The sequence below is a fragment of the Euphorbia lathyris genome, chromosome 7 (genome assembly GCF_963576675.1).
Source record: "Euphorbia lathyris chromosome 7, ddEupLath1.1, whole genome shotgun sequence".
Lineage (NCBI taxonomy): Eukaryota > Viridiplantae > Streptophyta > Magnoliopsida > Malpighiales > Euphorbiaceae > Euphorbia > Euphorbia lathyris.
In genome coordinates this window covers 67,457,558-67,470,571 of record NC_088916.1, presented here as the reverse complement: position 1 = coordinate 67,470,571, position 13,014 = coordinate 67,457,558, and the positions used below count along the sequence as shown (strand labels likewise).

At 34.0% G+C, this 13,014-nt stretch overlaps 1 protein-coding gene across 2 annotated transcripts; it reads left to right on the top strand.

Annotated features, from left to right (window-relative positions):
• The first annotated feature begins 3,838 nt into the window (after positions 1–3,838).
• On the top strand, positions 3,839–8,238 carry LOC136235596 (probable L-ascorbate peroxidase 6, chloroplastic/mitochondrial). Of its 2 annotated transcripts, none has more exons than XM_066025388.1 (12): positions 3,839–4,136; positions 4,246–4,356; positions 4,870–4,990; positions 5,067–5,167; positions 5,253–5,340; positions 5,958–6,025; positions 6,108–6,194; positions 6,726–6,800; positions 6,883–6,960; positions 7,031–7,135; positions 7,545–7,607; positions 7,895–8,238. In XM_066025388.1, the coding sequence occupies exons 1-12, from the start codon at positions 3,909–3,911 to the stop codon at positions 8,045–8,047; spliced, it is 1,278 nt and encodes a 425-aa protein (XP_065881460.1). In that variant the 5' UTR covers positions 3,839–3,908; the 3' UTR covers positions 8,048–8,238. The 2 variants fall into 2 exon arrangements, with proteins under 2 accessions (XP_065881460.1, XP_065881461.1); XM_066025389.1 differs by having other exon boundaries at positions 3,841–4,136; positions 7,740–8,064.
• The last annotated feature ends 4,776 nt before the right edge of the window (positions 8,239–13,014 follow it).

Sequence of the window (13,014 nt, the reverse complement as noted above, 5' to 3'; positions counted from 1 at the left end):
GATGTAATTTACCCAATAAACTAATGTATTTTTATATTTCTTTCTTTTTTGATAAAAAAATGTACTTTTATATTTCGAATCTATTATATATATATAAAAAAGTAACAAATGTAACAGCCGGTGGAACTTTAGAACATTTTTTAACTGATGTGACACAGTAATTAGTTCATATGTTTTTTTTTTTTTTTTTTTTTGAAACAAGTTCATATGTTGATGGGTGATTTCGTATAATTTTTGTGTTACTTAATTTGAGGGCGTTTGGTTCGGAGTCTTTAGGAATGGGATTCCTTTGTTTATTTAAAAAGAAAACTCATTCATTTTACCAAGTTTAGATTATGGGTTTACTACACTTTAGGTTAAGCCCATTACCCCAGGTCGGAATTTGATTTCTTTATCTCATTCCCTTTCCTAAATATACCCAAACAAATTGGGGAATTAATGCTTATTCATTTCCTTTCCTTTAGTTTCCCTTTCTTGATTCTTTTTTTTCTTACCCCTTATGAACCAAACGTCTCTTTAGTTTTTTTAAATTTCTTTTTTTTCCTTTGCTCCATATTCGCCCCCACTCACTAAAAACATGAATTCCTAACAACTTTTTTTTCTTATTTTTTTTTATCACCTAACTGCTCTTCATCGTTATTCCTCCCTCTTTAGTTTGAACGTGGAATTGGCTATATTATCATCGAATCAGACTGCCTAGAGGTTATTGGCTGTCTAAACGGTCCAGCCGAGGAAGCACAAACCCATCCTAGTAGAGTGTTTATTATCACTATTAGGGATCTAAAAGGAAGGGCAAATGTGAAATTCCAACATAACTACCGTGAGGCAAACAAGTGCATAAATTGGCTCGCAAAAAAAAAAAAAAAAACACAAACAACTCTCCAATGAGTCAAAGTTGTATTGGACACTTCTAAAAAAGTTATTTAGGGAAGATTGTGCAGGAATTAGCACTTATAGGTTGATCATGGAGACCCCATGATAAGTGTTTCTCTTTTTTTTCTGTTGCTGTAATTCCCTTGAAAAAAACAAAATTGTTCGCAATTTCTATCAGATGCTTAATGGGTTTATGCAATAGCCTATAGTATTTTTAAAATTGGCATATCCCAATTATGGGGGTGTTTATATCTCTTATCTCTCTATTCCTTTTATTGCTCTACGAAAATCTTAACTTACTATTTCTTCAATTGCTTTCAATAAGTGATTCTCTAACTTTCTCTATAGGATTACTATTTCTTATCTATGTGTTTTTATGTAGAATTTTTCACATTTCCTTTCTTTAAAAAAAATTAAGATGATTTATTTTTAGAGATAGATTTCTAGTTTTCCTAGCTCCCAACTCTCCCATATGTCTTTGTTTCTTTGTAAATTGGTGAGTTTCCATCTCCAAGTGGAGGCTTTCATGGTTTATCATAGACCAAGATCGAGATCAAAATCTCTCGAACTTAAACTTTGTTGAAAAACGAAGCTAAATAAAATAGAATAATAAAGTAAAGATCGAACACCAAGAATTTGTTAACGAAGTTCGATAGTTTTTAATTGCATACATTTCCGGAAGCAATGAACGGTTTATTTCTTAGTAATCGTGTAAAAGAGATACAGTTTACATGTATTTATAGTGTGTAATAAAATTACTCAAATATCCGCTCCACTTCGGGATAAGCCCCTTGGATATTATGAGCCATATCCAACAAACTTTACTCGATCACTGGTTGGTATATGTGTTTTTTAGGTTATAGTTTTTCGCTTTACCATTTACTTAATTGATAGGTTAAGCTAATGCAATCTATAGATGACATGTTGGTTTACAATAAATACTTTTGGGCTAATTATTAATCTAGCCCATTTGAAGGGTTTATTAACATATTTGACACACTTCCCTTCCATTTTATAGATTTAAACACTTTCATCCAGTCTGGACAAGAATATTCTTATTTTAATTCACATTCTTCGTGAAACTCTCAAACGTATTCTTCGCAATCTCTTAATTTCATCTTTTCTCTTTCATTCCCTTCTCCACCTCATTCGTTTTTCAGTTTACATACACATTTGAACCTGTCATTTCCGATTTCCTCAAATTTTTGCATACATTTGTCACATTTGCGACGACAGTTTCTCTTGTCGCATTTGAGACAACAGTTGTTGCATTTGCGATAAAATTGCTCTCGTCGCATTTGCGACAACATTGCCCCTGTCACAAATGCGACAAATGTATGCGACATATCGACAAAAATGGAGGAAATAAAAAACGACAGGTTCAACGAGAAAACATTCAACTAACTAACTGCGTACTTGAATAATGTGTATGTAAAATGAAAAATATTTACACGAACTTGAATAATGTGTATGTAAAATGAAGAAAGAATACTTACATGAACTTGAATAATGTATGAATATGCTTAGATCTTGGGTTGAATTATTGAATTTTGTTGTAAGAATTTGGAAGAAATGAAAAGAAGAATGAAATTGGGGAGGTTAGGGTGTTTTTTGTCCAGAATAGATGAAAATGTCTAATTTGGTAAAATGGAAGAAAAATGTGTCAAATATGTTAATGAATCCTTCAAATAGACTAGATTAGTAATTAGCTCCAATACTTTTTTAGTTCAAATAATGTCGATAATTATTAGCATCTTTCTTTCTTTCTTTCAGTTTTAGTTGTTTTTTTTTTGAAATCAGAATTGATTAGGTTGTATTCATGTGTTCTAAATTGATTCCTCTAAGATTTTTGGAGTCGTTGGTCACCAACGTGAAGTTTGTTTATCCATACGACGAACATAAAATAGGGTTTTGAGAGTCGCGCACTCTCTGCTGAGACTTGAATTCGCACTATTCCGAATGAGAGTCCCTAAATCGCAAAAACACAGTGTTCTATACGATTCTAGTGTGGGTTTTCGCAAAAAAAAAAAAAATTCTAAAAAATACATATGCATGTCCAAGAATAACAAATCTAATACATATATTAATTATAACATGTAAAAACTACGTAATTCTTCATATTCGTGAATTACACGAGATATGTGGCTCTCATATCAATGAAGGTTTGTATCACATATGTAAACGAATATAAATACGAGTTATCAGATTATCTCTTGTAGTATAGAAACTTGTTCAGTTGATTGCAGTGGAAAAACATTCGAAAAAAGGAAATCGCAATCTTCATATTACCGATCACGAATCAATTACGCCGAGGTTAATTGAGAAAAAACATGATAGGTCCACAGACTAAAAGTAATTATCGAAACGGAGAGAGATGACGTAGGGAGGAGAAAGAGGCTACTTAACTCTCTCCTTCTAATAAGATGCGTTAGAATTTTTCATACTTTAAGTTACGATGTGTGACTATCTATTTAATTCTTTTTGGTCATATCACGAGATAATTCTGGAGAGTCCGCACCACCGCAGCAGCACATTTAAGTCATGTCCATATCTAAACTAATCACTGTCTTGGTTGGTAGCACCTCAAATCAATGAAACAGTTGGTCCATGAAAGTGAATGTAACTATCTATTTATAATCATCCATTAAGCATTAAGCATTATTATCTATTTAATTTATATTCCGTTTATTTTGGCTACGAGCAGAATATATGATATATATCACATATTTCCAACAATATCAAAAGCGAATTACCTACTTGATATTAAAAATTCACAGTGATAACAAAATCCAAAATTATCCAAAAATCATTCAGGTGTGAAAAGAATCCTCCGCTGTCAATTCCTGTTCAGTTTTGGTAAACTCAAGCAGTCAAAGTCGTAAACCGATAATGAGAAGGTGGGTTTTCATTTTGTTGAAAATGAGGATAGGTACACGAACTAGAAACTTATAAAGCCAACCCAGTTGCCAAACAACACGGGAATTCGCGTGTGCGTGCCATAGGCTACTAATCCGAAACCAGAGGAACAAATACAAATGGCAGATTGCTTGTCTCAACTCACACTTTCGCAGTCGCCAATGGCTTCTCTCACCGGCGCCGCAACCTCTTCTCGCATCTTCCCCTCCGCCTCTCGTGCTCGGATTTCTGCTCTCTCATCTTCCTCACTCTCTCCTCTGTCTCTTTCTTCATCTTCCTCTTATTCTTTTTCTCCTCTCAGATGTCTGCGGTCTTCTCCTCTTGTTCCTCATGTCTTCTTAAATCAGGTTTCAATCTCAACCTCAATCATTCAATGTTCGTTTATTTTAGGCGTTTTTATGTTGATAGCTGCGATTGTTTATCTGATGATTTTTGTTTTTTTTTTACTGAGTGTAGTTTGGTTCGTCGATGAGCACGGTGGCTGCTGCTTCGGATCCTGCTCAGCTGAAGAGTGCGAAAGAGGATATTAAAGAGCTTCTCAAATCTACGTTTTGTCATCCTATTCTGGTATTGCTACTTTCTTACTATTGAGAAATGTATACCTATATATATGCATTTTCGAGTACACTCGTTTTGACTCTGTTGACTCGCTAAGTAAATTGATCTCTATCAGAGAATTGTAATCTGATTGAAGAATACTCAAATGTATAGATATGAATCGTATATTTACTAACGGCATCCTCTCGATTCATATTAGTCTTTCCGCTAAATCTCATGAAAACATGTATTTTGGGAGAAAAGACAGCTGCCAGGATCCCTGCAGCTATTGCTTAGTTGCTATGGACGCTTTATTTTAGAGAAATAAGGTGTATTGCTTAATGATGAAACGGTTTGCTTTGTTTCTACTTCTCAATTTTCATGATTGAATTATTAATTCTTGATTATGACGTGCATTTTGAACCTTTTACACCAAACCTTTGTTTTTTATGAGTTGTTACAACAGAACGCTGGTGCTTCACTACTTGAGCACATTAATAGTTTCCGTTGCATGTTGACTTGATTTATTTTTCCCTCTTACAGGTTCGCCTAGGATGGCATGATGCTGGCACTTATAACAAGAACATACAGGAGTGGCCAAAAAGGGGTGGAGCCAACGGCAGTCTTAGATTTGAAGCTGAACTGAAACATGGAGCCAATGCAGGTTATTATTTAACAGTATATGTTAAAATAGCTGTGATGCAATCATTTGTTTTGTGCTTTATGAGCTGGAATTTCAGGTCTGCCGAATGGCTTGAAGCTTATTCAGCCTATCAAGGACAAGTATCCTGGTGTGACATATGCTGATTTGTTCCAGTTGGCCAGTGCTACTGCTATAGAGGTCTTGCTTTCTTCCATGTGGAACTAGTGCGGTGTTTTCCTTGATTGTTAAAACATGCTATTGGTCCTAAACTTTATATTTTTAGGAAGCTGGGGGCCCTAAAATTCCCATGAAGTATGGTCGTGTAGATGTTTCATCACCTGAAGAATGTCCTGAAGAAGGAAGGCTTCCTAGTGAGTGCATTGTTTTTATATAATTGCTCAGTACTCAAGGTCTGCTCTCCTATTTGTAGCATTATAAAAACATGCAGATTCATGTAAATTGCCCTGCTGCTTGATGACCTAAATCAAGAAACATTAGAAGCTTTATATTTCTTTGTTTGTCTTTTTTTCTTTCCAATCATAGTAGGAGTTATGTTTGCCTACTGCAATACCATCATACATTTGAGGGACCATGTTAACATGCTTTGTTATACCTGCCTGATTTTGAATTTGTGGGGATCCTGGTATTGGTAAGTACTAGAAGCATCTTCATTGTTCTAGTAAAGAAATAATAAACTACAGTATAAATATAAAAGCCTTGGTACAAAATTGTCAGAGGCGTTATGCCTCAAACTTTTCCTTGCAAATATGCAACTGATTTTAAAACGGAAGATTGAAATTTGTCATATTCTGAATCAATCACTTATCATTGAAGATGCTCGTTCATGTCATGGTACATGGATTGTTTTCATCTTGCTCTATAGTATATATTTTGAAATTTGGTTCTTATTGTGTGATTGTTTTCATCTCTGTGTACGACATTCATTTCAACTTAGTGACTTATTTTGAAATATTTACTAAATGCTTAGGTGCTGGGCCTCCTAAACCTGCTGATCATTTACGAGAAGTATTCTATAGAATGGGATTAGATGACAAGGTAACATTAACTCTCAATATACTTAACTGGTAATGTTGTCTCAATGAGCTTCCAGGTTGTTACTGAATGCCTTTGTCTGCAGGACATCGTTGCATTATCTGGTGCACACACTTTGGGAAGGTCCAGACCAGACCGTAGTGGCTGGGGAAAACCAGAGACAAAATATACGGTATGAAACCATAATCATTTGATGAATTGCTATATTCAAACTTCTGAGGATTTGAGATTTTTCTGCCAAATGATTGGCATGCGGTTAATTTTCTACTTCATCGTAAAATATGCAAAAGATACTTTTAGTCATTATCACACATGCTGCTGCACCCCTACAGATCTATTTGAGGCCTCTAGAATACTTGAGTTCTTCTCTATCCACTTGTTTGATTAGTTTTGTTCCTCATATATTTACCCTACCCACCAGTTTCCATTGAGAACAAAACTTTGCAAAACTTGAAAGCACAACTCATTAGGATTTGGGTGGTCAATCCTTACTGGATAATATTCCCAGCTTAAGAAGTTCAAAGAAGAAGTTATTTTAAGAAGGAACAATGTCAGAACATGTATTTTGACATACTAATCTTCATTATGGATATATATTGTTTTTGCGTGTATGATTATTGATTACACATGTATAGATACTGATTCCTTGTAACACCAGTAAGAACAAAAGTTAAGGATTCATATTGTGTCTGCTGCATGACAGAAAAATGGACCAGGAGCACCAGGAGGACAATCTTGGACAGCAGAATGGCTTAAGTTTGACAACTCCTACTTCAAGGTTTGTAATGTTCTACAGTGAAAGGAAATAATATTGTGTTGAGTGATCATATTTTTTTACTGAATTTGATCAAACTGTACAGGATATTAAAGCAAAGACGGATGAAGAGCTACTTGTATTGCCAACTGATGCTGTTCTTTTTGAAGATCCTTCATTCAAGGTATGTTAGTTTTTATATAAATGGCTAACATAGTAAGATAATTTTAAGCTAAGCTTAAGAAATGCTGCAGGTCTATGCTGAGAAATATGCTGCAGATCAGGAGGCGTTCTTCAAGGATTATGCTGAATCCCATGCCAAGCTCAGCAATGCTGGGGCTAAGTTCGAACCTCCCGAGGTTTGTTATAACTTATCACAAGAAATTATCTTTAAATGCTAGATTTTGCTCCTCAGCAAACTCCATAATTCAACTTCACTTGTTTTATTGTTGCCTTGAAAGATTTGAAGGTATCTTGTTCTAACCAAGGATGTATGACTGAATTTATTGCATAAAAATAATTGTGGGGATTTCATGCTGATGCAAAGAATCCCTGTTCATTCTTAAAAAGTAATTCTGACAATAAAATGTATTATTCGTATGCATCGCCTAAATAGTCCATAGCGCTCAGATTAGCTTTATAACATGCACAACTATTATATTATTTTCCCTTTAAATGACTCTCAGAAATTCCTTTAGTTACTTCGGATGTGATAGAATGGGACGAAGTTGCTAACTTGGGAAACTGATTGATGACTTTGATGATCAGGGCGTTATGTTAGACGATGTTGCTGGAGAGAAGTTTGTTGCAGCTAACTACTCTACTGGAAAGGTTGAGACCTAAACTTGTTTCATTATATTTCTCATATAAAATGCTTTATCTTGGTTGGATAGAAGACTTCTGTGGAGGAAATTGAATTTCCACACATTTTTCATTTTTTTTACTTTTCATGATTCCCTGCAGGATTAAGAAACAAGTTTCCTGTTTTCTACTGCCGTGTCTTTTAATAATACAAGATCAAGCTAATCGCAATCCTATGAAATCACATCTAAAATATAGAAGTCTAACTGAGGGAGAAAGGAATAAAATTCAATAAGAATTACGTATTTGAATTGCAGAGAGAATTGTCAGAGTCTATGAAGCAGAAGATACGAGCTGAGTATCAAGCAATTGGTGGAAGCCCAGATAAGCCTCTACAGTCTAACTATTTTCTTAATATCATCATTTTCATAGCTGTTTTAGCACTTTTGACATCCCTCCTTGGAAATTAAGTTTTCTTTTACTTTTTTGAAGATGAGCAGCATTTATCTGAAATTTGTATGTTAATATGGCGAATTAATGATACTTCGAGAATTAGTGATTGAGTGAAAAGTCTCAGAATCCATGTTTTCTTATTACCAGAGAAATGTGATACATCATACACCTATTATCTTCTACAATTAGTCTCTCGACTTTGCTAGTCTCCTAACAAATCGTGTTTGAATTCTGCCACTTTATGCGAAAACTCATTGATTTCACCTGTCTTGTCTGAAAATGGAGTTCACTGGTTTCATGAACTCTTTGTTGGATAGTTACATCATCAAATGCAAACTGTTAAGTCAATGACATCTGGATTATGCTTTTCTTTCCTAGTTAAGTTTGATTAGAATTTATATTCTTATTTTTAACCTTTTGAAATTTAATTTAATTGTGATAAAGCTATAGCAATAGCATACAGGTTTTGGTGTATCGAACTAGGCAGGGTGATGCCCTTTTGACTTGTTTTTTCTTTGATCCCTTTTTCCAAAATTTTCATTTAGAGTATCAAATCTGGATGACTGTAATATTCATTTGGGCAGAAATGTCTGCTTGAAATCTCAATAGTGAGAAATTGTGCATCTTTTTATTTTGAAAAAATTGTGTATCTTTGTATTCACATGTGGTTCCTTATTTCAATACATTTCTTCTAGGTTAAAGAGTGAGATGTATCTGTTGGTTTATGTGATTGATTATTAAATGGGATTTACTTGCATGTAAATCACAAAGTTACATTATTCTGTAAAACGCAATCACCACACTTTAGAGGATTGCAGATTTTCTGTTAAACCCATCCTGAATGACTGATTGGTAACTCGCCTTTCGTATAAACATGTTATCATATGAGTAGTCTGAAACTAATAACTAATTTTTCTGTACTACCGTAAAACTTTTCAAAATTAAGTTAGATTTGGGCTACAAAAGTAAAATTGGATCGTTTTGAACAGATTTGGAGAAATTTATCCCTTATCATATATTACTCAAGTTGTATTTTGTAATTAAATACAAACTCAATGAACTAATTAATCACTTGAATCTTAATTTGTCGAAAATAGGGGTCGAAACAATCCATAGTAGGGCTCTAGCGGTTGGGAGGCTGAAATGATCCCTAGTAGAAATGGTTCCGGTTCCGGTTAGGGATGGCAATGGATAGGAGATCCATGGGTAGTGCTAATCTTAAATCCTTATCCGTTTAATTTTTCATTACTCGTACTTATTCTATCACCCTAACAAGTATACTTTATGAATTCTATTCATGTCTCATTTAAATTGCGGGTACCTGTTAAAAATCAATACATAAAACAAAAAATATTAAGAATTTAGTAAAGCATAAATTTAATAAGTGGATTGCTATTTACCGCCTTTAAATTACTTATCACTGCCTTTTTTTTTGGACATTTTTGCCCTTTTCATTTTTTAAACTCAAAAACTGAAATTCTCTCAAATTTCTTCGAAATTCACAAACTTGAACAACATTCATGGAACTTAGACACAGTAAAGGAAAAAGACTAATGATTCCATGGATAAGTATTTTTATTTGAAAATTGAATCGAAAACACGAGTTTCATCTCTAGATTCGGAAAAAAAAATCATCGAAGATGTACTAAACGGGTGATTCACACCATTCCGCCTAGGTAGAAACGGATGAACAATCCGTTTCTGTCTAGGGAGAAACGGGTGACCCACCCATTTCGGCCATGGCAGAAACAGATAGTTGCCTAGGCGGAATGGTGTGAATCACCCGTTTAGCACATTTTGGATGAATTTTTTTATATATTGATTAGATCGGTTAGTTTTTGGAGACGAATTTCTGTTAGTGTAAATAAGAACGTAGTTATTCGATTTCCTCGACGTTCTCGGGTTCATTTTTCATAAATCCAATTTTTGGCTCGGGAGAGAGAGGATATTAAATTTTTGAATGGAAAAATGAAAAGGATAAAAATGTCCAAAAGGAGGCGATGATAAATAATTTGGGGGTGATGAATAGCGAAACCCATTTATTAATCATCCACAAATTTAACAAGGGAGATTTACAAAGAAATTCAACTTTTAAAAATTATATACAGTTTTGTCATTTACTAATTTCAACTATATCATATTAAAAAAACATTGAGAATTAAAGGAAGTAAACTTCCACGACCCATTCACCAATTCACTTTTTTGAAATATTCATCTGACATTTAGAAAATAAAGATGAACACTTTTGATATATTAATAATTAAATTATCAAAATTGATAAAATAATATTATTATTATTATTTATGATTTTCATGTAAATGACCCATTTAACAAGTGGATTACTAAACCCAGCCATGAATTCCCACCCCTAGCCCTGTAAAAAGACTAAACTACCCTTTACCTAAAATTTGAAAAAATACAAAACCTCTCAAATACCCTACACACTCTTTGATCAAATCCGGACTAATTTGTGAACCAAAACATGGAGTGTAACAACAACCGTAAAGGGAAAGCGAAAATAATAAGATTTACCGTTTTTGTTTTTTTGATTTAAGTTAAAAATTGAATCAGTAGGTGATTTTTTAAAAACGCCGGAATCGCAGTCGGGCGTATGAACATCGCGCCCGACCTACGGTTCCGGCGTATGAATATCACGCCCGACCTGTGGTTCGGTCGTGAGGCTATCACGCCCGCACCATAGGTCGGGCGTGATATTCATACGCCCGCACCATAGGTCGGGCGTGATGTTCATACGCCCGACCTATGGTTCGGGCGTGATGTTCATACGCCCGAGGGGTTTTTGAAATGTTTTAAAAAAAAAAAAAATTATATTTACGTTTTAATTAAATTGTTAAATGTTTACATTAATTTGGGGTTTAATTTATATATGAAATTTTGATATTAATTCGATTATAATTTATATGTTAAATTTTTAGATTAATTTAGTGTAATTTTGTAGACGGAGTGGCCTACTATCGGGGGAAAATCCGTCCCGTCGTCTAGATATGGACTAGCGGACTAATTTTTTTACGGGTTTAATTCAACAACGGACTAATTTTTTTACGTAACAGGTATTTACGGATTTAATTCAATAGCGGACTAGCTATTTTTTTAGCTCTCCCGACACGCGGGCGTGGGGCTATCACGCCCGACCACACGGTGAGGCGTGATAGTCACACGCCCGCGTGTCGGGAGAGTAAAAAAATAGCTTTTTCCTTCCCAAAACCCATGAAAGGGTATTTTCGTCCTTTCACAGGGCTAGGGGTGGGAATTTGGGGCTGGGTTTAACAACACCCTTTAACAATTTAACAATATGTCCTGAGTAGAGAGAAAAAAATATGAGAAAAGACCGTACTTCCTTTGAATTACCTCAGACTGCCAGTTGGATCTATGCCATTTTGGGTCCGTTATTTATGGGCTTGAGGCCCACATGTCCATCAATAACTATTTTTAAAAGAAAAATAATTAAATAATAAATAACAACAGTTGAATTAGGCCTGTCCTTAATTTTGCTTTCCTAGTAAAAATACTAGTTTATTTTATTTATTTTTTTCTAAAAAAATGTCGTTAATTTTTATCACATTTATTTAAGAAAAAATAAAATTAAACTAAGTGAGATTAAATTGAACTAAAACTTCTATAATTGGGTATTTTGTACAATATTGAATTTTTCTTCAGAATAGTGCTCCCAAATATCATTATTCCTTTCAAATAGTCAGGTTAGTGTTGAATTAAAATTGGTAAAATCGTGTCACAACTTCAAAACTGTAAAGAAATTGGATGAAGTTCACCGATTTCTTTACAAAAAGTGTCACCCAATTCACACATTTCTCAAAATACTTTATTTGTGATATCTAATAATTGTCTTTATAAAAAAAGTTGGATGAAATACATCTGACTTATTTACAATGTTGATTAATTATTAGTTGCAAAGAAGTTAGATGAATTTTATCCGACTTCTTTCCAACTTGAAGTCGGATGAAGTTCATTTGACTTCTCTTTTAAGAAATGTAACCCAAGCTTAAAAACTTGGGTTACACACTTTGTAAAATCGGATAAATTTTTTCTGACTTCTTTACAATTTTAAAATTGGACAAACTCCGTTTGATTTCAATCTAATTAACTCAGCACCATGAGAAATAACTTTTAATCAACGTATTTGAAAGGAATAATGCTAGTTTGAATCTAGGGATGACAAAGGGTATTGTATCGGCGAGTATCCAACACTATCTGATCCTAATGGGACTACCCGTATCCTATATAAAAGGGTATGAGGCGAGTATGAGATCAAAACATTATTCGTTAAGGTAATGAGACGGATATGGGAATACCCCATAGGGTACTCGGTACTCAGTACCCGATATAACTCTTTTATATATTAAAAAATATTATTGTTTTCTAGATGTAAGATATAAGATTTGAACTCCAATTTTTTGTTCTTCAACCGTTGAGTGATACTAATAAGCTACTCTATTCTTATCCATTAAAGTTCAAATTTGTTCAATTTTTAGATGAATGATTTATTAATTTATACTTTATTAAATTTGTAATATTTTTTGTTTTATTTATTGATTCTTAACGGGTAAGAGTATCCGCGAGTACCCGTAAACTAAATGGAACGAATATGGAATGCAAAAGATATATCCGTTAGGATAATGAGATGGATACATATAATTTGTTGGGCTTATGGAGACTAAAATATATAGGCCCAACTGAAGCGATGGGTCCAACTGCAGTTAGGGTTTCAGGAGTATAAATGTAACCTCTTTCTCTGTAATCCGCATCTCATTCATTATAGTGAAATATCCTGGCTTGGTAGTGCCCTCAGACGTAGTCATTCTAATCGAGTGGCGAACTTGGTTAACAATTCTTGTGTGTTTGCTTATTTTTTTCGTTTATCGTAATTTCAATTATTCCTAACATAATTAAAAGTTAAATAAATGAGAGATTTGGGATTGTCACTATCCGCGAGTACCGTACACGT